Below are 27,375 nucleotides of genomic sequence, written 5' to 3' on the forward strand. Positions count from 1 at the left end.
CCCCCGCCATCCTAATATGGCGGGGGGGGAAATCTGGTTATGATATCGGGCGGATTGCCTCCGGCAGGCTGACGGTGGCAACCGCCAGCCTGGCGGAGGCAATCCGCCCGATATCATAATGGACCCCTAGGTATTTAGCAACACCATCAGGGAGTAAATACAGAACTAATTTATAGAGAATCAGAATACTGCCTCTCCTAAATTTGGTGGAATGGGAGGCCTCTAAGGTGGTCATGAGAAGCCACTGTATTAACACATCAACAAGCATAAGACCTGCCCTGCTCTGTGATGTTAACAAACAAGAACAAACTCTGAGAGAATTAGAGAAAAAAAGGCTGGAACATCCAGAATTTAAAGAAGCCTTAAAAGCAGAATAGTGAAAATTACCTCAGTTTACTGAGCGTCTCATGAGAATTAATTCTAAAGAGCACATAACGAGTGCCCAGAATGAACAGGATAAGGCTGGTTGGCTCTAGGCATGGATGGTCATTCCGCATAAGGGGGTGGTTACCTATATTAAAAGTTCAGAGGGTTCAAGGCAAAGCAATATACACAAGAAGAGATTAACAACTCCTTTGCGCAAAGTTATAAGAACTTATATAAGGACACTGAGGGAGCAGACTACAGATGATACAGAACTATATTGAGGGGCGGGATTATATACCTTATTGCATGATGAAAGGGAAACACTAGCCAAGGACATTACTGAAGGGGAAGTAAGGAAGGCAGTGAAAGATATGACAAGGTGAAAGGTAGCAGAATCTTAAGAGTTGCCCATTTAGTTTCATACCACACATCTATAATTATAAACGCCTGTGCTGAGGGAAATGTATAACACAGCGAGGCAAGAACATATGCTAATGATCTCCACTTTGGAGGTCATCCTGGTGCACTCCCAAGCAGCGGAGGGACGCTCCGGAGCCATCTTTATATCAGCCTTTAAAAATGTTCAACACAGACTATAAGGTGTTGAACAAAATAGTCCCGTTTAGACTCCTACATATATTAAAATACATGCTGACCAAAATGGGTTAATCCCAGGGCAGAATACCACATTGAATATCAAACGGCTAAATCAAGTCTATTTTCGACAGCCATCCCACAGAAGTAATATTATCTGTTAATACAAAAAAGTCTTTGAGTCTCAGAGATGAGATTTCCTATACGCAGTTTTGGAAATAACGGGGCTGGTGGTAGAATATAGGTCCTGGACACAAGTACTGTACATACACCCAACAGCTGGGGTTCGAACTTTGTACAATAATTTCCCTAGGGAGCCATTGCATTATCATAAGTATTTCGAATAATCATATTGTTTCATTCAGTGTCTGTATGGATAAGCAGCAATGTGGAGGAGACAGAAAATGTTTTGTTGAGGACTCCTCTGGTGCATGGCATCTCGAATGTGAATGATCGAGATTCTGCATATTGATAGCATTTAGAACGGTGGGGATTTTCCAAAAGAGTGATGCTTACAGCATAGCGGTGTAACCAGTGAAATATGTATCTGTCCGTAATTGGGCCTTGCAACTTTCTAAGGACATATAAGTACTAACCACAGGATGATAACAAAGACTTACAAGTACAAGGCGAAAGGGACTGCGAAGAAATCTTAGGCATTCATATCCTCACCATAAACAGATGACAAAGCTAGCAATTATAAAACTCACACTGTCAATCAAGAGAAGCCCTGAAGAAGCAGTCTGTATCGCCCCGAAACACGTGTTGGCTGAAAGTTTAATAATAATTATGATGGGGTTAACCAGATAGAAATGTAGAAAAACCATACAGTGTTGTTGACTATCTGTATTATGAGTGTTAAGATAACTATTAGAAAATAAATCACAATAAAGTGTAACCTATGAGAATTACATGATTATTCGAAATACTTATGATATTGTAATAGCTACCTACAAAAGGTATTGTCCATCATATCTAGAACATATCTGGTGGAATGGGGTTCTAATCTACAGATACGAGAGTGAGTTGATAGATGTAAATAATAAGAGAGTAGTCCCTGCCATGATGGAAAATGTTACTTTTACCCACTAAATTGCCCAGGCAAAAATGGTGACCCTGCTGCACTTGCTGTATTTTCTTTCTACTTTACCACTATGGATCATCAATTGTCCCTTCTGGGAAAGAGACGCTTGCTGGTGGACCTGCTAGGGGGCGGGAAGATGTAAAACAGCATTAACACGATGGCCACTGATATTTAATGTGTTCTATTATATTTATACCTTCTTTCTCTGGGAAAAAGAAAAACAGGAGGGAGGTTGAATTAAATCAATGTGTCTCCACTTTAATCCAAATGATAATTTAACAATAAAAAAAAACAACCTTATAATCAATTGTCAGACATCCTCATTATTTTGGAATATAGCCTCCTTAGCAGATGACACGCCTTGGAAGTTGGTCAAAACAACAGTGTTTCTGCTGATACGCAGAGCCTGTACCGTAGCACCGCCGCTGAATAGACATCCTTTCCATATAGCATCCAAACAGCTAATAAACCATCTCAAATCCAAGTGCATGAGTTGTTGGTACTTACTTCAATATCTTCATAAGAAATGCAACTTGCAGCAGATAACTTCAAAGGCTCCTTAACGACTGTTCCGAAGGACTTCATACCACTCTTCAGGATTTTTTTTTAAAGCTTGATAGTCCGGTTTCCCATCATAGGTTAACTTACAAACACAAGTCAAGTACTGAGCGATTTCTCCTGAAGACAAAACAGAGTTGCATTGAAAGACACCAAGAAATGTCCTACTGTCTGCCATAATACAAAGCAACCGCTAAGCAGCGAGTGTGTTAATCAGTTTTAAAAGAGCAGGAATTCTAAGGTTAGAAAATGATTGTACCACTGAAAAAGGCACTAGCTACATCACATGTGCAAACAAATATTTACATACGTCCCAACTAGCTGGAAAATAAAAGGATGGCCATGAAGTGGTAGATGGTTGCCTTGTATTAGACAGTGCTACTTATTGGTTATTATCCCTTACAGAAAAGGAGACAGAGGGAATCCCAGTGCCCGTCTGAGCACACTAAAGATAGCGCAATTAGCTGGTCTAGTGAAGGTTACCTTGAGGCTTCCAGGAGGTCTACATCTTTCTTAACAAAGCTACATAAAGTTTTACGGCACTATTTTGTTGTTCTCTTTCAAAGTCATGATAGCGAATGGGTGTGGTGTTAAAAGTGGGAAAAAGGCTTCAGCAGAAGAAAAAAAAACAGGCTTTGTTAACTTAAAAACTTAGACGGGGCAAGTGAGGGTGAAAATGTGTGTGTGTGTAAATCAGAAATTGCACAGAAAAGGGCCTGCAAAGTATTAACTGGGGTACAACCGCATTTGGGAAAGTAACCCCAAAGTTAAAAATTCCAAAACAACATTACTGGAATTGGGAGTCCACGTTTTTACTTAAAAGTAACATACTTGTTCTTGAACAGCACTGAGATCGGATTCGCAAAACTGCGGTACTTTTAAAACACACTCACAATTTAGTTTTGGTCATGGACGCTGCAACTCTTTTAAACAACTCCTGTTATTTTTTATAATACTTCACACAATTTAAACTTACATTTTAGAATATTGAGTCATGCTGCACTACTGAGTCATGCCTCACTACTGAGCCATACTTTCACAAAAAAATCTCTTGGACTACCATCTCATCACCTCCCGTCCTTCCACAAAAACACATTCGCCATTTAAACTGTTTTTCCTATTTTCCGGACTGCCTCTTTCAGTATCACCAGGCTTTCTTAGAAATCCTGTAATATTAGAGTGCTGATGCTCCAGGTTAGCACCCCCAGTTCCAGAACTACTGTTTTGGTTTCACATGATCTAACAGAAGCCACCTTGCAGATATTGTTGGGTAAAAGTTGCAAGCTTTAGCCTTAGCCCCTCTATAATATAATCGTATACGAATTGAAGTTGCAGCTGCTTGTGGTGGTGCCCTGAATATGTTGGTGTAGTGTGCAAAACAAAAGCTATGCATTTCATTGCCTAAGCTTGAGGAATAAAAACCTATCAAGGGTTCCTGGTACATTTAAAAGTGATGCTTCCAGGGGTTCCCAAAGACTGGCTTTATTTGTATGTGATGGAGCAGGGTTTTCGCGAAACAAAAACCTGCTCGGATTTAACTCCTCAACGTGTAACTCATGAACCAAATGTTGTAGAAAACTAACCATGCACGGCTGAAAGCGGAAAGATGAAAACTGTGTAAGCGTGTGTAAGGCAGGTTAGAGTAGGCCGCAAATGGGGTGACGGAAGGTTGTGCATTTTCTACTTTGCGAGAGGAGGGAGCTGTGTTGCGGTTTCCTAAATATTTTGGGCTGGCTGTTATTCCGCTGATCCTGACTCTGACTTTTCTCCTTAAACTCTTCTTGAGGGGCCAAGCTTACTCTCATGGCCAGAGGGTAGCTTTTCATATTCATAGAACCTCATATGATTGGTTAGTATGATATTCTGAATTTGCAAAAAATCTTTTTTGCAAATGTCTTTATTCTTTTGTCTCTATGCTTAACCACTCACTCATTGCCCTGACATTCGAGTTGTACAATTGGTGTATATTTTTGCTAATGTTTCTTTTGTGTGAGGACTTAAGATTGGAGCTGAATCATACTTGATGAGCAATTCACATTTAATTAGATAAAGCATTTCTAACTCTCAAAAGGAGATTGTCATTATTAATGTCATGTATTTAGCTATATGAAGTTATTATTCTATGGTGATATTTGTAAATCTGATATTATTTTGCCAAACCCTGATTAACTTTAAAAGATTTCATCGCCAAGAAAGTGGCTAATAAGATGAACCAATTGGTAAGTTTGGTTTGAACTCACCCAGCGAGAAAGGGGTTGTTGGGTACTGAATTGGGTCCAGATGATAACATTTGTTGGTTCCTGGACACTGGATCATTTGTTAGAGAAGTATGGTATTTCAAAAAAACATGTTTGTCATAACAACAAAAAATATATTTGGGGCAACATAGTGCATGCCATTATTCTCAAGTTATAGAATCAGACGTTGCAGGGATGCCAGAGGTTTTAGCAGAAGTGACATACTAAATTGTTGAATTCATGGAGCAAGGAGGTATTGAGTCTGTGAGAGACAGCCTCCCGTCTGTCAGTTTGCTTGTGTTCTTTATAATTGCCTTCAAGAATCAATGGGGTGGGGCTACAGCTGTTGGCAGGACTGTGTCCTGGTGTTGTGACACAAAGTGGGAAAAATTAATAACAGAACCATAATCTGGCATATCCCAGAAAAAGATATCCCCGTCAGAAACGGAGATCCGAATCCTGAATTTATGCATTTCATTATTAAATCAAACAACAACAAACAGTGTGTAGCTAAACCAACTTCCACCTCCCACATGTCCCCTTGTCATTCATTTGGTGCACACTCTAAGGAGTATCAGACACTTTTTGACACTTCTGCATAGCTGTGCAAGACTAAAAAGTTCAATCAAAGTATCTTAAGATTGTGTGTCTTCTTTATTTAACTTCCTAAAAAAAATGTTCTCTATGATTTCATTTGAAGCAATACGGCCTCAGCCAACGCATTTCGTTCAAAAAAAGTTCTTCAGGCGCTTGGAAAGGGAGCCGCTTCCCTGACCTATAACACCCTCAATAACATGATGCCAGGCATCCTCCATGCGCTTGTGGAAAAGTAAATTTTGCCATGTTCTGTGTCCCTACGTGTTCCCCATCTTATGTTATATGTGCATGATTAATATGCATATGTATTCCCATGTTTGATTAAAGACGCAATTACAGTTGTGTCCATCCCTAGTATGCTAGTTCCCAGTTCTCGTGAAAGCTACGAGTATTAGGCCTATGTAAAGTTACGTTGCCACGTCTCTCAGTGTGCACGTTATTTCATTGTAAAGTCCCCGTTTCTAGGCCTCAAAAGGGCCTGGACACCAGATTCAGCTCCTGTCTCCTGAACCCTTGCTGAGGAGCGATACAGCCCCCACCTGTATCCTCGACCCTTCACTTACTTCCTGCCCCACAGTGCCCGGCTCGGCCTGGCTCTGCCTACGAGTCTGCCAAGAGTATGTTATGATTCTAGTTATCAGTCCAGCCCTCCTTCTCTGCATTCCTAAGCTACTGAATCGCATCAATAGTTTCCGTCATTGTCTAGCCTTTACGTCTCCATGTAGGAGAAATACTGTATTAATGGTCATTTAATATTCTTCATCACGCACTACATGTAGAATAATGCATGCTCCAGTCTTAGAGTCTGTTAGCCTCTCCCCTCCTGACTCTTAGTTTATATCAACATGTTCTCTAAACATCAGATACTAGATAGTGTTTAGGTACATGTCGCCCTGACTCTCCAGACTTCAGTCTCTACTCCTAGCACAGAGTTCATAGCCCCCAGCTTCTCCTAGTAACACGTCATTGTCAGTTTGCGCGCACCTCTAGGTCAGAAGTCCCGGCTCCTTGGGTAGCCCCCTCCATGTTTCCGCCCCATTTATGACATATTCTGTTACGTTTACATCACATGTCTATGTATACGCCTCTTGTTACACCTACTTTCACCCTTATCTTTCGCGACTGCTATTGACCACACCCACTGCTCCGCCTATTGTATGTATTGCAATTGCAACTGTTTTAGTATATATGCTTGTGTACCGTTACGCCAATCCTTTTTCCCTAGCGCGCTCATTCCAGATCCTGCCCCCAGGCAGCTGCCATCCCATTCCTGTGCAGGTTGTCCTGTTCCTGTCCTTTATGCTGTATTAAACCTGCAAACTCCTACTACCTCGAATCTTGACTCTTATTTATTGAGCTATCTGTTATTACTATGTCCAGTCAAACCTAGATCCGGTATTATTTATTTATATACCACATAATGGCGCCCGAATAGGGACTTGCCCTTTCCCCACGCGCCGGTGAAGCCACGCCGGCCCCCTGACCCTCTGCAGCCGTGACGGAACCATACCGTGCACATGCAGATATTTCTGCTTCAAGTATCCCTCAGGCCCACGGAGGAGACGGAGGTGGCGGTCCAGCATCCAGACGAGGCGGTGGAGGAACGCGGCGAGTCCCGACCAGAGCCCAAGCCGAGAGTCCAAGGTCCGAGGTATCCGGAGGCCCACCCGTAACAGAAGTCCGAAGTTCGTCCGTCCGGCGTCGAAGCAGTCCAGTCCAGTCCGAGGCCTTCCGTTCTTGCTGCCCGGTGAGTACCGTTGCTGGGGTAGTATCTAGACAGGGTCAATCTAATTGTCTCTGGTCCGTGGGTTTTGGTGGTACACAGACCCAAAACGAAGTGTCCACTTCGGTGGATGCGGGTCCTGACGTGTCTCTTTATGAGACCGGTAAGTTTCGTACTGTTTTAGCAGTGCATCTAGTTTCTGTTCTAGTCAGTTCTGTTCTCGAGAAGATTCATGTATTCTGTTTTCAGTATTCCAGGTAGTATTCTGTTCGAACTGTTATTTTAAATGTTCTTCATGTATTTTTAATGTCGTGGTACGAAAGTGGTGTAATTATCGTGTTCATTGTGTATTATATTGTGTCTAGATTACAGTTCCGTCATGCCGTTGTTCTCGAAACTACGTCAGTTAAAAACCAGAAAAGGTCTGTTAGAAGCAGCAGTTCCTGTCCCGCCTAGGGACAGTCCAGGTCATTTTATGTATCAGAAGCATGGCATAAGTGCCATATTATATCTAGATTTATGGGTGGAGTACACCAAAGAGTTAGAAGAAAAGTATAGATGGCCTGTATCAGGCACATGGGATGCCGAGTGCATCATGCGAGTAGAAGAAGCATTATGGAAAAAGAAAGCCAGACAGTCACAGAAAGATGCCATCGAGTTATGGCGCAAAGAATCTCATAAAAGAACCGAAAAAGAAATCAGAAAGTCAGAATTAAGTAGAGAATCCTTAGAGCGAGCCCAAGAAAGGGAATTAATCGAGATAGGTGAACGAGTCAAAACCGAACAGTCAGACAGACAGAGGAATGCCCTCATTAAGGGTATGTATCCTCTTCTTGCCGAGGGCTTGCCAAAAGCGACCCCGGAGGCATCCAGTAATTTTCCGCCACCATTAGTTCCGACCAAGCTACGTCACAAACCGACCGCAGCTGATATTTTCATATCGTCCTACTTGGACGACAAGGTTCCAGAATATGCAAATCCTGTTCCGCCAGCTCCTGTAAATAATGTAAATCCTGCTCCTCCAGTCACCGGAGTACCTGTTACGGTACCCCCGGTCCAGCCCACATTACAATTTCCCACCGCGCCAGCACGAAGAGTATCAGTCGACGATTCTAGTTTAGGGGCCGCAGGAGGAGGTCCTCCTGGTACCCCGCCACCACACCAACGTTTAACGTTAGTCGAGTTACATGAATGTGCGTTACAGCGTACGCCCAAATATAAGTCCGTTGCAGATATCCGACGAGCCCTTACTGAATGCCGCTATGATCCAGTTGCAGGTGATGATAGTACAGTTATATATTCCATCCGTGTAAGACGGGTGACCGGGTATTTGGACACCCTACCGAATATGAAAGAAGATCTAGACAGAATATATCGTTTCATCCGTACAGGGGATGATCCAGAAAGTATTGGCGAAGCCATGTCTCAAAGGAAAGCTGAAATCCAGCTCATGTTATTAAAGTTTCTGATTAATTGTTTAATAAGAGAACAAGATTACCCGTCCAAAGATCCAGCCGAAATGAGAATCCTGACAAGGTGGAGTGATAATATAGCCGAGGGTAAACACAGAACTATCAGTAGTATAGAGAGTATGTACAAGAGAATCCGTAAGGAAATAATAAAGTTACACGAACAACGTAAAGCAGCACAAGTAAGCGAGAAAGAAAATGACTCTTCTACAGAAGAGGTAGAGGACGAGAATCCCGCCAGAATAGCGTATGTAGGTAGAACTAGACTTTCCGACCGACATTCACGTCTAGACTACAAGAAAACTGTTCCTCATCCAGCACCAGAACAAGGTTCTCTAGAACAAGTATTTCAAGCTACCGATCATATTCTGAAATCACAAATCGGTTATAGTAAGTTAAGTACTATGCATGAACAAGAACTAGCCCGATCAGCAGTCCGATGGATTACTGATTCTACCACTTTTCCAGATGAAATAGTGGCTCAAATGTTTCTGAAACTGCCCCCAGCCGAGCAACGACTGGTGGGTATGTATATGATCCAACACCTCATTACTCTGTATGAGGGTCAACATTCTGATCCAGGTCCGTTACATGATGTCCTGAACGAGTTACTCCAGTATAGATGGAAAGGTTTAGGTACCGATTTAATTAGTGTCATTCTAGAACAGCGCCATAAATATAGTATGTTTTTGAACCCGCATTTTGTCCATGTCTCACCCCCAGAAAGTAAACCGTTTTACATAGACAGACAGAATCCGTTACGAGAAGTACACCCAGTTAGGACAGCGGATGGTGAAATGCAACGAGTGTTTGTTTACACTCCGATTACAAAGATGGAACTCTTAGAGATGAAGAAATTAATTCCCTGTCATGACAAAGATCCAGCAGGGTACCACCGAGAATTAAAAGACATGCTCCGTATGGGAGAATACACGTATCCAGATATAATTAAAATGTTAAAAGTCCTGTTGCCCGCAGGCATATATGAAAAACTCAAGGAAAAAGAATGGGAGGTGGGAGAGAAAAAGATCGATTGGGCAGTTCTAGAAGCTGAAGATAAGATACGAGTACCAGGTACCGGTCTTAGAGAGAAATGTAAAGAATTACCTGAATTATTGATACAAGTTTTGCCAAGATTATTAGCCACTAAAAAGGAAGACTGGGATGCAATCTCAGCCTGTAAACAGAAACAAGACGAAGACACTAGTGATTTTTATTCTAGATTTGAGAAATGCTTTATTATAAACAGTGGCCTCAAGACGAGTAGCGAGTCATACCCTCATCTTTTTGTTACTAAATTAGTCGAGAATTCAAGTCCACAAGTTAAGAATCGAGTTTTGAAAGTCGAAAGTACCTGGCAAGCTAATACCCCGTCCCAAATGTTACAGATGCTTCAGTATCACCAGAATAGAATCAGAGAAGAGCAAGATCATGAAAGAAAACGTATGAAAGACACGAAAATGAAAGTACTAGTTGCACAATCTGTTCCTCAAGACAGTCAGAAGAGGGGTACGAATCAAGCCAGTCATCCTGCAGTTCCCGTTAAAGGGACCTGCAATTATTGTAAACAGCCAGGTCACTATATAAACGAATGTGCAGTTTTGAAACACAACATAGCCACTGGTAAAACTAAAGAAAGACCACGTCCTCCTAGACAAGAACAAGTTTCACAGACTTCTCAGCCACAGAATGCACAGCAGACAGTTCCAGCACCGCAGCCTATTGCTGCAACACAGCATGTTACACAGCAGATGTACCAGTATGCACAGTCTGAGTATCCAGAGTATCAGCCATATTCATGAAACAGCCTAGAGAGGGAGGTAGGCTTGCCTCTCATCGAGATTCCTGTAGATCAAGAAGGTCCCTATGTTCATAGTCAAGTACTAGGGAAAGACAGAAAGTTTCTGATTGATACAGGGGCAAGTAGGACCACCATCAGTCACGCCGAAGTTCCAGGGGCTCCGCTCTCAGGCTCTAGAAATGTTTCCCTTGGATTTTCAGGAAAGCCTATTGTAAACGAGATATCTAAGCCAGTTACTCTAGAAGTAGGTCCATTGTCCCGCACTACTGATCTGTTACTTACGAAGTCATGTCCAGAAAATCTGTTAGGTATTAAAACACTGAAAGAATTAGGTGCAGTTATTTGCTGCTCCCCAGAGGGAATACGCCTGTTTCTACGTGACTTCAAGGGTCACTATGTATTACGAGATTTTGATCCAAGATTGTCTAATGTTCCGCAGCATCTATGGGCGCAAGGTCCAACTGATGTAGGTTATATGCAAATCACACCCCATCGTGTGACTCTCAAACCAGGTGTAGTGTTACCACGAATCAGACAGTACAGATTGCCACCTGAGGCTGTAGCAGCCTTATCCAAAATTATTGACGAGCTCATGGCTCAAGGAGTAGTTGTAGAAACTGACTCCAATGTATGTAATTCTCCGATCATTCCAGTCATGAAACGTACTGATCCAAATGCACCCCCAGTATATCGATTAGTGATTGACCTTCGAGAACTCAATAAATGTATTATTCCCCAGTACCCAGTTGTCCCAGATATCTCTTCCCTATTGACAGCCATTGATTCCGAAGCCTCATTTTTTACAGTCATAGACCTCAAGAACGCGTTTTTCAGTGTCCCCATTCATCCAGACAGCCAGTTTCTTTTCGGATTTTGTTTAAATGGAAGGAGCTATAAATTCACACGAGCTCCTCAAGGTTTCACAGAAAGTCCTAGTATTTACAGTCAAGCACTTAAGAGACAACTAGACAATATTCACATGCCAACTGACACTGCCCTGCTCCAGTATGTCGATGATCTACTGATCACAGCCCGTTCTGAACGTGCTTGCGAGCGGGCATCACTTACAGTCCTGTATTTCCTTGCCGAGATGGGGCACAAGGTGTCCCCTTCGAAGCTTCAATTCTGTGTCCAGCAAGTGATCTATTTAGGCCACTTACTGTCCAAGAGGGGTAGGCAGTTGACACCCGACCGTATCCAGTTAATAGCGAGTCTTCCTCAGCCCAAGACCCAGAAGGAGGTACGTGCTTTTATCGGCCTTACTTCTTATTGCAGACAATGGATTCCTCAGTATGCATTTCTAGCTAAGCCACTGATACAGTTAACAACACAGGAGGCAGCCGTATCGACTGTCCTCCCTTGGACATCTGAACATACACTTAGTTTCAATGAGTTAAAGAAAGCTTTATGCCAAGCTCCAGTTCTAGCTACACCGAACTACAGTAAGCCTTTTACACTTTTCGTCACAGAACGCGAAGGTACAGCATTATCTGTTCTCACACAAGATCAAGCAGGACAATACAAGCCCTGTGCTTATTTTTCGAGCACACTAGATCCTGTAGCCCAGGCTCTGCCTGCGTGCCTCAAGTCAGTTGCAGCCACAGCACTAGCTATCAGACAAAGTGATTCCATAGTATTAGGACATTCCTTGACAGTACAAGTTCCACACTCCGTGGAAGTTCTTTTAAACCGTACACAGACTCAACACTTGACAATTGCACGTTTAACAGGTTATGAATTGACACTGTTCCAGCCACACATAGAAATCAGACGCTGCAACGTTCTAAATCCTGCTACACTGTTACCGTCAGTTAATTCGAATCCTGCCACACACGACTGTGTGGAAGTAGTTAACACTATGACTAAGCCAAGACAAGATCTGACAGATATTCCATTACCAGATCCCGACCTGACACTTTATGTGGATGGTTCATGTATGAGAAGAAGTACAGGAGAACTAGTAGCCGCGTATGCAGTGACTACTGACACTGAAGTTATAGAAACACACCGTATTGACACCCTGTCTGCTCAAGCAGCAGAGCTAGTTGCTCTGACCCAAGCCTGCATACACGCTAAGAACCTGAAAGTCAATGTTTACACAGATTCACGTTACGCATTCGGAGTCGTACACGACTTTGGAGTGCTCTGGCAGGAGAGAGGTTTCATGACTTCTCATGGAACCAAGATTCAGCATGGTCTCCTTATTCAAGCTCTGTTAGATGCCATACACTTACCGACATCTATTGCTATCATGAAATGCAAAGCACATACGAAAGTTACTGACATTATTTCTCAAGGTAATGATCTAGCAGATCGCACAGCCAAGCTTACAGCACAGACTCCAGACATTTCAGTTAATCCAACACAGACCCATACTCCAGATCCGACTACATGCATGACAGTTAAGGACCCTACTCAAGATGTCATAGATATCCAGTTACATGCTACTCCCGATGAAATTAAGAAATGGTCCGAACAAGGAGGGGTCCAGACAGATCAGGGATGGGTAACGAAGGGAAAAGCCACATGGTTTCTCCCCGACTCAATGGTTCAAGTCATTATCAATACCGCACATAGTCCAGCACATTTAGGAGAAAAAGCTATGTTAGACAGTATCCAGAACATTTGGTTCAACAAGCATTTACGAGCTGCAGCCAAGCAGAAAGTCCGTACCTGTATGATATGTTGCCAGTTTAATCCAGGTAAAAGTGTCCCGGTGGAACAAGGTGGATTCCAGCCCCCTGACCACCCTTTTGAAGTCCTCCAAATGGATTATATTCAGATGGAGCGATGTCGAGGTTTCAAGTATGTCCTTGTAGTTGTATGCGCCTTGTCCAGATGGACAAAGGCATATCCAGTCCCAGATTACACAGCCGCGACCACTGCCAAGCAGTTGGTTCGTGAATTCTTCCCCCGCTACGGACTCCCTAGAGTCGTATATTCTGACAACGGCCAGCCATTCTCATCTGAACTCATGAAACATGTTTCCCTTTTGTTAGGGTACCAGTGGAAGTTCCATTGTGTACGCCATCCTGAAGCAGCCGGTCTCGTAGAGAGACATAATCAGACCCTGAAAAATCTGCATTGCCAAAATATGTAAAGAGAAAGGTGTGGACTGGCTAGTAGCTCTGCCAGTCGCTTTGTTTTATATGCGCATGGTCGCGCATTCCAGATCAGGTCTGTCCCCGTATGAGGTCGTATTCGGCCGCCCCCCTAATATGTGGGGTACACCTAGACCCCGAAGTATTACAGATGTTTCAAGTAATATGCTGACAGATTACCTAGCTTCCTTGATGTCTGCCCTACACTCTTGTCGTTCACAGGTTGCCGCCGCATTTCCAGACAATACCGAGGTGGCACCGCATGAAATCGTTCCCGGATGCATGGTTCTTGTCCGGAATTTTGATCGTTCAAGTCCGCTGGAGCCCCGCTGGAAGGAGCCCAAGCAGGTCCTCCTGGCCACCCGTACTGCCGTCAAACTGGAAGGCAGGAAGGGCTGGGTCCACCTGTCTCATGTGAAAAGATTTTACGGACTAAAGACTGTTTCAAAGAACATTTCCGAGGATTTTAAGGATTGCCAAAGTACTATTCTCAAGGACTGTCCCGCAAAAGACAATGATACAGATTCCTCCCTGTTAGAGAAAACTCCGCAACAGGAGTATAAGCTAAAATTAAGGTCTAGTAAAATAAGTCAGCCAGTTTGATTGTCTAAGTCCTCCCCTAGGTGAAACGGTTAGACCGGTTCCTGACATGTATAAAATAGACCCCCACAGAGAGAGAGTTAGTGAGAACTCTAAAAGTTGTATTATTATTTTTTGTTTTCTGCTATATCTCAGCCTTATGATTATCTGCACAGGTTATGCATTTTATTTGTATTTTCCAGTTTCTAATGTAAATGAGTCTGCTAATGCTACAGTAGAGCATACGTTTAGTGATCTACCTCCTCATGAACTCTCATATCGTCTTGCTATGCGTAATAATTCCTTTATCCGCATGTTACATTACTCACACCAGACCAGCAATGCCACAAATTGTTGGGTGTGTGGTCGACTCCCCCCTTTCCAGACACCGAAGGGAGTTCTGCCACTCTTTCCTTATCCATTTTCACATAATGGTTCGTGTGGAGCATGGTCCACGTTAACGTCATCCTCAACAGATATGTCTTTTCTTAACAGTACATGTTTTCCAGACAAGCAAGGTCTTCCCCACAGAACAGGGTTAGATCTAGAAAATGAAGTTTACAATTTGGGTAATTATTCTTCGAATTTCATGGTCCTGAATGTTCAGTCTGATACTACTCCAGACTTACCTGCTATGTCAGTATTACCAGTCAAAGGTGAATTATGTGTCCGAAAGAATGGTTCCGTACATGTAGGCCATAGTGATTGTACTACTATTGTCAAGTATAGTGACAGTAGGAAATCTATTTTCAAAGCTTCACGTCATTCTTATTTTGTTTGTGGTCAGACCGCATATGTTCGTCTGCCCCTCGATTGGGAGGGTACCTGTTACATTGCCTTCCTACTGCCACCAGTTTTTCTAGCCCCACCTGACTATCATAGGAATTCCCACCTAGTACATACGAGACACAAAAGAGACCTCCCGATTGTCGATTATACTGAAACTGCTCTAGAACAATACATAGATATCAATAAAGGTGTCTTCCCTATTTAGGTACTGTCGTGAATAGTAAACTGATACGTAGATTAACCAGAACACTCGAAGCAGTAGTGATTGAGACTACTTCTGCTCTAGGTAACTTGACCGAAGAGCAATCCTTTATGAGAATTGTCGTGCTCCAGAATCGTCTCGTCCTTGACGTCATACTGGCCGATAGGGGCGGGGCATGTAGAGTCATCGGATCTAGTTGCTGCATTTTCATTCCTAATAACGCACCGTCTGTTTATTCAGCTATTACCAGACTCCATAAAATTGCCCATATGTTACACCAGAATCCAGGCACCTGGACATGGTCCGGTTGGTTCTGGAATATAATTTCCGCCTGGGGATGGAAAGTATTGTCATTTCTGGGTATTGCAGTAGCGATCATATTCAGTTGCTGCCTATGTATACAATGTGGCCCTGCGATTTGTGGCATCTGTGCTACCTCTTGTATTCCTAGTCCCAAGTCCCGTTCTAAATCCCGTTCCAAGAAAATCCGAGACGAGCAAATGATACTGTATGAAATGATAGATGGTATCATGAATATTGATGTTTCCTGATGGAAACGTAGTGACAAGGAGGGAATGTGGAAAAGTAAATTTTGCCATGTTCTGTGTCCCTACGTGTTCCCCATCTTATGTTATATGTGCATGATTAATATGCATATGTATTCCCCATGTTTGATTAAAGACGCAATTACAGTTGTGTCCATCCCTAGTATGCTAGTTCCCAGTTCTCGTGAAAGCTACGAGTATTAGGCCTATGTAAAGTTACGTTGCCACGTCTCTCAGTGTGCACGTTATTTCATTGTAAAGTCCCCGTTTCTAGGCCTCAAAAGGGCCTGGACACCAGATTCAGCTCCTGTCTCCTGAACCCTTGCTGAGGAGCGATACAGCCCCCACCTGTATCCTCGACCCTTCACTTACTTCCTGCCCCACAGTGCCCGGCTCGGCCTGGCTCTGCCTACGAGTCTGCCAAGAGTATGTTATGATTCTAGTTATCAGTCCAGCCCTCCTTCTCTGCATTCCTAAGCTACTGAATCGCATCAATAGTTTCCGTCATTGTCTAGCCTTTACGTCTCCATGTAGGAGAAATACTGTATTAATGGTCATTTAATATTCTTCATCACGCACTACATGTAGAATAATGCATGCTCCAGTCTTAGAGTCTGTTAGCCTCTCCCCTCCTGACTCTTAGTTTATATCAACATGTTCTCTAAACATCAGATACTAGATAGTGTTTAGGTACATGTCGCCCTGACTCTCCAGACTTCAGTCTCTACTCCTAGCACAGAGTTCATAGCCCCCAGCTTCTCCTAGTAACACGTCATTGTCAGTTTGCGCGCACCTCTAGGTCAGAAGTCCCGGCTCCTTGGGTAGCCCCCTCCATGTTTCCGCCCCATTTATGACATATTCTGTTACGTTTACATCACATGTCTATGTATACGCCTCTTGTTACACCTACTTTCACCCTTATCTTTCGCGACTGCTATTGACCACACCCACTGCTCCGCCTATTGTATGTATTGCAATTGCAACTGTTTTAGTATATATGCTTGTGTACCGTTACGCCAATCCTTTTTCCCTAGCGCGCTCATTCCAGATCCTGCCCCCAGGCAGCTGCCATCCCATTCCTGTGCAGGTTGTCCTGTTCCTGTCCTTTATGCTGTATTAAACCTGCAAACTCCTACTACCTCGAATCTTGACTCTTATTTATTGAGCTATCTGTTATTACTATGTCCAGTCAAACCTAGATCCGGTATTATTTATTTATATACCACACGCTATGGGAAAAACGGGTAGGAGAAATGAAGGATATAGACTGGGAGGCAGCTCTGATGCACCCAAGAGAGGTGGCAATTAAAGCCCGCTTGCACCTAAAAAACTACACACTGTACTACGACAGACGTCGTTTACATGCAATGGGAGGGCACAGGCACCACAGTGTTTGAGATGTCAGGAGAAGGTGGGTACTTTTTTTTACTTGATCTGGAACTGTCCTCTGATACAGGAGCGACCCTTGACCCTGTTGAAGGGAGGTCGCTCCTCACGGCGAGTAGCTCCACCTGACTGCGCTGTGTCCCTGACCCAGCTGCTGCTGCTGAGTTCGAGGCCCTCTTCCACCCGCAGGCTACCACCTGCGCCTCATTCCCGGTGGCCAGTGGTAGGCTCTTAGGTTTGTTTTCCGCATTACTGGTTCTGTGACTGCTATTTTTCCCTTGCTTGCTGCCTTGTTGCTTGCTGCCTTGTCGCTCTGTTGGCTTTGCCTGTGCTTGTTCCCCTGACTCGCCGATCCTGCTGCTGCGTCCCCTGCGGCCCCACACCCCGTATCTAGCGTACCTTGTTGTTTTTTATAATATTGTGAATGGCATCTCTGTGCCTTTTTGTACTGTATTGTGATTGCATCTCTGTGCCCTCTTGGTATTGTATTGTATTGGCATCTCTGTGCCCTTTCTCCGCCTCTGTACCCTCGCCATCCTCCCCCCGTGTTTCCCGCCACTGCATCTCCGCCCCAATTGGTCCGCTCCCCCCTCCCAGCTGCTCCTCCCTCCCACCTCCCCTTCTTATGGCGGCCGCGCGCAGCAGGCGAGCCGCTGGTGCGCCTAAGGCAAGCCCGTCTGTGCCCGTCCGCGCCTGGACCGCACCCAGCACCAGAACCCCTGGCCCCCGGAGACGCCACGACGCCTGACTGCACTACGACGCCAGCACCCTCCACACACTCAACCCCGGACGAGAACAAGCCTGCTACCGGGCAACACCGAAGCGCACCCAAGGACCCTTCGCCTGCCAGAACTGCAACTTCACCAGCACCCAGTCTGCCATAACGCCAACAGAGGAACCCAACTACCTCAGATGCATCCTCCTCAACACCCGCTCCGCACGCAAACACGCCATTGAGCTCTGAGACCTCCATGACTCTACCTCCCTTGACGTCACCTTCTTGACAGAGACCTGGCTGAACCCTGCCTCCACACCCGACATCGCCATCCCGGAAGGATACAAGATCACCCGCGGGGACCGCGCCAACGGGATAAGAGGAGGAATCGCCATCATCCACAGGTACACCCTCAGAGTCTCGACCAACACCGAAGACACCGTCAGCACTGCCGAACACATGCACTTCCAGATTCACACCGATCCCAACACCACCCTCAGAGGAACCCTTGTCTACAGACCCCCGGACCCAGAACACTGTTCAGCGACTCCATCGCCGACTCCGTCAGCACGCACGCCCTCGCCTCCACAGACTACATCCTCCTAGGAGACCTGGACTTCCACCTCGAGAATAACAATGACGCCAACTCCACCACCTTGATCGCCAACCTCGGACTCAAACAGCTTGTGACAACACCCACCCACACAGCCAGCCACACGCTCAACCTCATCTTCCCCGCAAGCCCCCATGTCTCCTTCAACCACATCACGAACCCCACTGGACCGACCACCACTGCATCCACTTCACCTTCAGGAAGCCTACCACGCACCACCGCACCCAACTGCTGCCCCGACGCTGCTGGAGCAAAGTCACCGATGAACAGCTCACCACCGCCCTCGCCCAGAACCCACCCGCTGATCCCACAGACCCAGACATCGCCGCCCGCAACCTCAGACAATGGATTGACAACTGCGCCAACACCCACCCCCCACTCAAAAAAACAGCCAATAGCCACACCAGCAAGAAAGACTCTTGGTTCACTGAAGACCTCCAGGCCTCCAAAGAACATGCCGGAAACTAGAGAAGACCTGGCTCCGCGAACGCTCAGCAGACAACCACACAGCCCTCAAGAACGCCACCCACAGACACCACCAGCTCATCAGAGCCGCCAAGAGGGCCTCATTCAAGGACCACCAGGATAACATGAAGGAACTCTCTAACCCCAGCTCAAACACCAACGACATCCCACCTTCGCAAGATCTGCGACTCACTGGCCACCTTCTTCCACCGCAAGATCATCGACATCCACGACAGCTTCAACGCCACAACCGCCCCAACAATCACCGCCTCCCGCACCACCACCTGCACCAACCCTCTGCTCTCCTGGACCTGCGTCAATGACAAAGACACCAATGGCACCATGAACACTATCCACTCCGGCTCACCGCGAGACCCATGCCCCGACAACATCTTCAACAATGCCAGCAAAAACCATCGCGCCCCACCTCAGCAAAGCCATCAACATCTCTTTCGAGACTGCAACCTTCCCGGAAAGCGGGAAGCACGCCAAGATCAACGCTCTGCTCAAGAAGCCCAAGGCGGACCCTACGGACCTCAAGAACTTCCGCCCCATCTCCCTGCTCCTGTTCCCGGCAAAAGTCACAGAGAAAATCGTCAACACACAACTGACCCGCTACCTCGAAGAAAACAACATCCTCAACCCATCCCAGTCCGGCTTCCGCAGCAACCACAACACCGAAACCGCCCTCACTGCCGCCACCGATGACATCAAGACCCTGCTTGACAACGGAGAGACAGCAGCCCTCATCCTCCTGGACCTGTCAGCCGCCTTCGACACGGTCTGCCACCGCACGCCTACACGATGCCAGGATCCAAAGGAAGGCCCTGGACTGGACCACATCCTTCCTCTCCTGCAGAACTCAGCGCCTCCGCCTCCCCCTCCAACTCCAAGACCACTGAGATCATCTGCAGCGTCCCCCAGGGCTCATCCCTCAGCCCGACGCTGTTCAACATCTACATGGCACCCCTCGCCCATCAACACAACCTCAAAATCATCTCCTACGCCGACGACACCCAACTGATCATCTCCCTCACTAAAGACCCGCACACAGCCAAAACCAACCTCCACGAAGGAATGAAGGCCGTCGCCGACTGGATGAGAAACAGCTGACTCAAGCTGAACTCGGACAAGACAGAGGTCCTCATGCTCGGATCCAAACCCTCGGCCTGGGACGACTCCTCGTGGCCATCCTCACTGGGAACAGCTGCGGCACCCACAGACCACGCATGCAACCTGGGGATCATCCTCGACTCCACCCGCACCATGACTAAGCAGGTCAACGCCGTCTCCTCATCCTGCTTTAACACCCTTCGAATGCTTCGCAGGATCTTCAAGTGGATCCCCACTGAGACGAGAAGAACAGTCACCCAAGCCCTCGTCACCAGCAGACTGGACTATGGTAACGCCCTCTACGAAGGAACGACGGCCAAGCTCCTGAGACGGCTGCAACGCATCCAGAAAGCCTCTGCACGTCTGATCCTCGACATCCCCCAGTGCAGCCACATCACATCCTACCTGAGAGACCTACTCTGGCTCCCCGTCAACAAGATGATAACTTTCAAGCTTCTCATCCACGCACACAAAGCCTTCCAAAACACCGGCCCAGCATACCTCAACAGACGACTCCGCTTCCACGCCCCCACCCGCAAGCTCCGCTTCGCTGACCTCGCCGCTGTCACCGGCATCCGAAGATCGACCGCCGGAGGCAGATCCTTTTCCCACATCGCCGCCAAGACCTGGAACTCCCCCCCCCACCAACATACGTCAGACCCAAGACCTACTGGCCTTTAGAAGACTACTCAAGACCTGGGTATTCGATCAGTAGCAGCACCCCCCGCCCCTAGCGCCTTGAGACCCTCAAGGGTGAGTAGTGCGCTCTACAAGTGTCCTGATTGATTGATTGATTGATTGATTGAGTATTGGGTGGATATGACAGGGGAACTTGGCAGAGTGCTCTCGGTCCAACTTCCATTAGATCCCAAATTCTTTATCCTGGGGATCCCCTATGTTGTAGATCTTCCACAAGCTCAGCTACTTCTCTGTGGCCTCTCCCTTATTGTAGCCAACAGAGATATTGCCCAACACTGGGTGGCATGGGATTGCCCTACCAGGGAGGAATGGAAACGAGAAATGGACATGTATATGGTGGCCGAAAAAAACTCCTATGACAGTAGGGTTTGCCCCAGAAAATTTCGCAAGCTATGGGGTAAATGGCTGCTGTACTATTCCCTGGAGTTATTAGACAGTAGTGGGAGGAGAAGACAAGACTTTCCTTGAGGAAGAAAGGAAATGCAGATAAGTGCTGTGTGGAGGACTATATAGTGGTTCTCAGCCTACTAAACAATGGGTGCTGTGTTATGTGGTGTTTGGGGAGAGGGTGGTGGTGGGGGGAAACTAGGTTGGTTGTTTTCGATTACAAAATGCGATCTGTGGAGTTCACCTCCAGATGATTGTATCATCTCAATATTGTCTTTTATTGCATTGTTCTCAAAATAAAAATATATTTTAGAAAAATGTACTTCCTCAGGGGTTATTAATTCAAAAGACAGAACAGTTCACAAGTATGTCCAAAAGAAAAGTATTATTTCGGTGATGTCGCATTTCATAATTTCGTCTCCATTTTGCTAAAATTGATCCATCAAGTCAACGTTTCCTGAATTAATATCTTCCCCCTCAGGATTGGGTGCACCACGTGTTGACACAAGGAACTGTGCCCAACACAAGACAGGCACTATTGGTGAGGTGTGCCTCGCCAACAAACATTACAATTCTTGAGAATAGGAAGTCAGTGTAGCACTATTAGATGTTTCCATATGCACTCCATGCATGACAACAGTAGTAGAATGTGTCTTGCTGTATGTTGAATGAGTTGCTGAAGCTGCTGAAGATACTTTGACTGCCACAAAAATAAAACATTTACATATTAAAGGCATAATAATACCAGATCACTGATTTCCTGGTTTGGAAGTAGGGAATGAGCCTTCCTGGTTAATCACAAGAATGTCCAACACAGAAATGCCTAAGAGCAGCTCTGAAGAACCAGGGACATGTTACAGTCAAATGGAGAAACATGGTTCGATATCTGTGACAGATGGTGGAGAACCCATACTGATCAGCCACAAACAAATTCAATAGATCAAAGTATTAACTTTCAGTCAGGACTGCAGTCTTCTCTGAATTAAGCTAAATGATACATTTGAAGGATCAGAGAGGGATGCCTTACCAGTGGTTGAGTTCATTTTTCACTTGCATTGTTAGTGGCATAAGCACCAGTGCTAGGGAAAAGACAATTACTGTGTTTGTACTTAATTCCGGATAACTTGAATTCGACATAGGAAAAAAAAATAGCTAATTCAGTGCAAAAACTTTGATCACAAGGACCAATATTTTGAAAAATGCATGATTTGTAAGACTTCTAATAAACAAATACAACTATTATAAGTCCGAAATACGTTCTGCAATCTTGAGGAATAATTCTAAGTTCTCAATAACTACAGGCTGTGTAATAACTGAGAATACAAATACTGCCTGTAAAAAGGCAGTGACTCATAACCGCCAAATCATGCAGCTAAGGCAAACTCCCTTAACTGCATTTAACCAAACTCAAGGGCTGATAAACCCTGATGTCACCTACTTTCAAAAATAATTAGTCAGGTCACTTACAAATATAGTTAAGACCACAATTAATGTCATTATGCATACATATCCGCAAATCACACACAGTCCACAAACAAACTTGTTGAGAAAGCAATTACAAAAAACTTCTCCAAAGTGACAAATGCAAAAAAGCTAGTTGGTTGGAGTTACTAGCAAGGCAGAGATGAGTGAGCGTGTGTAGAGCCTTAATGCAATTTGTCTGTGTTCCCACTGCACCGGGTTCCAATTTTCACAGTTCTAAAGAAGCAAAGCTTCCCTATGTTCCCCTGGCTCACCATCTGGTGGCATGGCTGAGATCAAGGCTTTATTTTACACAAGATGAAGGGGATGCAAGAAATAGTGCATTCAGTCAGAGTGCCAGAGAGGATAAGCCGTAATGGGAAGGCAAAACTGGCCACATAATGAATTAAGTCATCACAGCTGGAATCTGACATGAAGCTGTGAGTCACAGGTTCAAGTCTCCTCAGGGCCAACACGTCTTTCTGTCCATCCATGAGAACCGAGATCCAGTGGATTGGTAAGAGTAAGACCTGGGAGTGATAGCAACATCCAATGATAAAACTTTAGAAGCAAGTGGACATCGCCGTGGCTATCGAGGCATGAGGACAGGATAGGAGGAGCAGGATATAATGTGCGTAAAATAGGGCCTTAGCCTCCCTAGCCACGGTGGGAATACAAGACACCTCAGGGTTTTAAGGGAGCGCCGCTGCAAAGTGCTCAAGTGAGAGGAGGAACAGAAGTGAGGACAGATGGCACCCTTGCCAGGTGGCACACTCAACCACAAATGGGCCAGACAGGAACCCACTGCAGGTAACCTCAGCCACTGGGGAGTTGTACAAAAGGCACACCTTGCGGAGGAAAGCACCCCCAGGTCCATTGGGTCATAACGTGAAAGAGGTAATGCCAATCCACCAGGTCTAACGCCTTCTCAGCATCCACAGAAAGCACAAAGAGCTCAGACAGACCAACCTTTGTTTGCCACAGTAGGTGTGCTAATGCGCGAAGATGGTCTCAGTAGCTGCGGCCTGGGAAGAGGCCCACTTGAGACCCGTGGATCAGGAGGGGTATCTTCTTACCCAGATGGGTGGCCAACACCTTGTCCATGATCTTTAAATCCACATTAAGCTAGGGTATTGGGCGGTAGCTAGCACACTCCAGGGGATTGTACCCGATTTGGAGAGAAGAGTGAAGGTGGCCTTACTGGAGATGGCACCCAGGGGTTCCGTTGCATCTGCCTCCTGAAACACTCAAGTCAGGTGGGAAACCAGTAAGTCCTTCCCCACCTTGTAATATTCGCCCAGATACCTGTCGATGAATGGCTCTGACAAGCGTGCCCGCACTCTGCCTGACAGTACAGGCAAATGCAAAGTTGTAATAAAAAAGCGCTCACCTGGACGGGTGTGACTCCTGCTCCGTGGTATGATGGGAAGCATAGTAGGAGGAGAAGCAGGATGCTATATAACAAGGGTGCATGAGCACGGCCACCACTACGTCTCGTGTTGCTGGTATAGCAAGTTGGGTTTGCCTTTGATTCAGTTGGGCAGCTAATAGTCTGCCAGCTTTTTCCCCATGATCGTACCGCTGCCATTGTGACCTAACCAACGCTATCTAAGCAGCCCTGGAGAAATAGGAGTTCCGGTGGATTTTAGCAAGCTCTTGCTGCTTAGAAAGGGTAGGGGAAGTTGCATATTGTGCTATTGGGTGCACACCTCAGCTTCCAGTAGGCTAAGATCAGAAGGGTCTTTTGGGTCGCTGTCACAGAGTCTGCCATCATCGCGCCCAGGAGTGTCACCTTGCTAACTGCCCATAGTACTCTATGAGAAGACATCAAGCCCTCATTGTTGGAGAAGTAGGACTGAATATGGAAACGCAACTGCATTTTACCCTCAGGATGCCAATAGCAAATACTTTCATGCGTAAACGGCACAGAGGTGGCACAATGCACCCAACATAGAGTCCCAGCAATACTGGGCGATGGTCAGAAAAGCATGCATCCAAGATGTGACAAAGGGTAATGTGGAGTAATAACTTCCCTTGGATCATGTAGTAGTCAATACGGGATTGGGGCACATGAGAACAGGAGATGAAAGTATATTCTTGGTCACGTGGGTGCAGCAGTCGCCAGACGTCCACTAGCGTATGGATTTCAATTAAGTTCGCAAGGAGCACCCTGTCATGCCAATTAAGCATATCACTCTGACATAACCTTTCCAAGATCGTATCTCGTGCCAGATTCCAATTATACCCAGCAGCACAGGAGTCCTGCTTAGGCAAGACAGAGGCCTGTAAAGTCATACCAGGAAGTGAGTTTTGCTACTGGTGTGGGTGTAAACCAAGCCTACTATGATGGTCCGAACCAAGATCAGTAACTTAGCCATCTCCCAGCAGCTCTCCTCGTGCATCCACATGTTGAGCACTGAAGGGAAGGGCCTTTATGAAAGTAGCCACTCGAATATCTTAAAGCCACTAGACAAGTGGGAAGCAGTTCCGTAGTCATCAACTACTATACTGCTACTGATAAATGTGCCCATCTATTCTCGTTTGAGCCTAGCTGATTTGACCTGGTAAAGATGGGTCTCCTGCAACAAGGTTATGTCTATCCGTTGTTGCACAAATAATGAAGGATCTTCTTTTGTTTGGTGTAGTGGGACATACTGTTGATGTACATGGAGATCAGGGTGAGTGGGGTGGATGTCATGCTGAATTAAATGAGTAGACTAGAGTTCGACCAGGATGGTGGCGGAGGCATAGGACGGTGTGGACCCATCAGGGAGCGGGTCACGAAGGAGTCTTCAGGTATGCTAACAAACCACTACCAGGGAGCAAGGACTAGGGAGAATTAGGAATTTGAATTCAAGTGGTAACTTTACAGGGAGGGGCGCACTAGCCCAAGGGAAACAGAGGGCACTAGGGTCAAAACTTTGGAGCTGGGCTTGAATCTGACCCAGCGGCACGGGCACAGTGCCCCACCCAGGCCACGAAAAGGCACATCATAGAGGGAGAACATGGGACAGGCCCACAACCGCTAACGTATGTGGCCTCCACCAAAGGGTGCCAGGACAAATGCAGCCCCAAAAGTAGTTGTGGCAGACTAACAGGAGAGTTCCCGGGTCATCCCTAATCTTCAACATGCATGTGCCCCCATAGATCTGCATGAGATGGCAGCCCCCAGGGCATACTAACCAGTAAGAGGGGACAAAGAAGACCTGCAGCTCCTATAGTGGGGGTGCAAGAAGGTGACGTGCAGGGGAGAAAGCCAGCGGGACAGCAGAGAGGAGCACAGGAACCAGGAGCAGCGTAAGATAAAGGTAAGGAGGGAAACTTAGAGAGTCCAGAAAGAGCTTGAGTTCTCCAAGGTCCGTGTGGACTCATCAACAGTCACCACCATCTGTGCAAATTCCATGAGGCCATACTTAATGTCTGTACACCTCAGGCGGGATTTTAGGGCAAGGAATCGTTTATGTTTAGCATTGGTAGCAGCTGAGAAATCGGCAGATAAGTAAATGTGATTACCATCAATGTACAGGGGTTCTGGGAGGCGCTCAGCAACCAAGAAGATGGCCCTCGTATGTTGGTGATGGAGGGGGCAGGCAATGATGGGGGGTGGAGTATTAAACTGGGAGGCTCGATGAGACTGGACCCAATGAGCCCACTGGAACTCCAGGGGTTTGCGCAAAAAGGTGCAGACATTCCGGCAGGAGGGACGCAAGATAATCCACCATGTCACCCTTCTCTGTGCCTGCGGGGGCTCCATACATACTAAAGTTATCTCTCCACATCCTATACTCCTAATCTATCACCTTGCAAAATAAAAATTCAGTGTCCCACCCCCAGTCTGGCATGCAATCGGAACGGCCCTTCAATTCATCCAGCTAGGTGTCTACTTTGTCCAGGCAGGTATGAAGAGATAACACTTCCTGTCAAACTGATTTCACCTTGGTCCTCAGTCCGTCACCTGGACATCCATAGTTCTGAGAGTAGAGCCAATGGGCAAGATTTCTTTAGGAAGGTCCTTGATATTGGCCTCAACTGAGTCTGGGGGGTGAGGGGACTTCATCAGCAGCTGTCAGTGACACACATCTTCAGGGAACAGGAGCGGACAGGCCGGTTGACATGCAGTGCATGCAAGTTCCATTATAGTCTGGTGTTCCCCCAACAACTGGCAACAAACCCCCAGAGACTTAAACAGGAGATGAAATCAGCAGGGAGCCAAGGGGTCACTGCGGGCAGAAAGGAGGAAAGACTACGTGAGCGGACTGAATCCTACATGGCAATGTGGGTGCCCATGGTTAAAGCCACCTGTAGTAGCCAGAGACCTGTGCCCACACTGGCTTCAGGAGAGAGGCTAGGCGTACATACCCAGGCGTTTTTGGCCGCAAGGTACAATACCCTTAGATGTATGCTCCTGTAGGAGATGAAGTCACAGGAAAAGAATTGGGGGTTCCTAAGGGCCTAGGGGGCCCACAGAGGTAGTGGCAAGCCGTGCACTCTGGTAGATCCCAATGGGCATAGGCCTTCGTTTTCCAGTGACATGTGGTGGCAATCGCTGGCTCCAGGGCCCTCTGGCCCCCCATCCCTCTATGTAGGTATCCTAAGGTGGGGGCGATCTAGGAGGAGGCAGCCATCCAAAGGGGTCCCAGCGAGGGCTCCACAGAGAAAGCAGCAGGAAGGGTGGCGGTGGCCGTGAAAGAAGGGAGGAGGCCACAATCATTCCAAATGCTGCAGCCCCGCAGCCAGAGCGTCTCACCCAGAGTGGCCCCACGGGTAATGGGGGTGTGCAGGGGGGCCCCTCAGGCGCATTGATGTGTCCTGCATTTCTGGCAAATGCCACGTGGGGATCAAAGTGCAGCCAAAGCAGTTTATGGTGGCACGTGCCATGGGCCCCAGTCAG

The 27,375-nt window shown here is 46.3% G+C and overlaps 1 protein-coding gene across 1 annotated transcript in view; it reads right to left on the reverse strand.

The window, feature by feature from the left end:
* Window positions 1-27,375, reverse strand: part of VRK2 (VRK serine/threonine kinase 2) — a 424,890-nt gene that overhangs the window by 95,810 nt on the left and 301,705 nt on the right. The window contains 2 exon segments of the mRNA XM_078649306.1: window positions 2,552-2,650; window positions 2,652-2,722. Coding sequence (XP_078505432.1) covers window positions 2,552-2,650; window positions 2,652-2,722 — 170 coding nt within the window.

Source organism: Lissotriton helveticus, chromosome 6 (assembly GCF_964261635.1).
Source record: "Lissotriton helveticus chromosome 6, aLisHel1.1, whole genome shotgun sequence".
Classification (NCBI taxonomy): domain Eukaryota; kingdom Metazoa; phylum Chordata; class Amphibia; order Caudata; family Salamandridae; genus Lissotriton; species Lissotriton helveticus.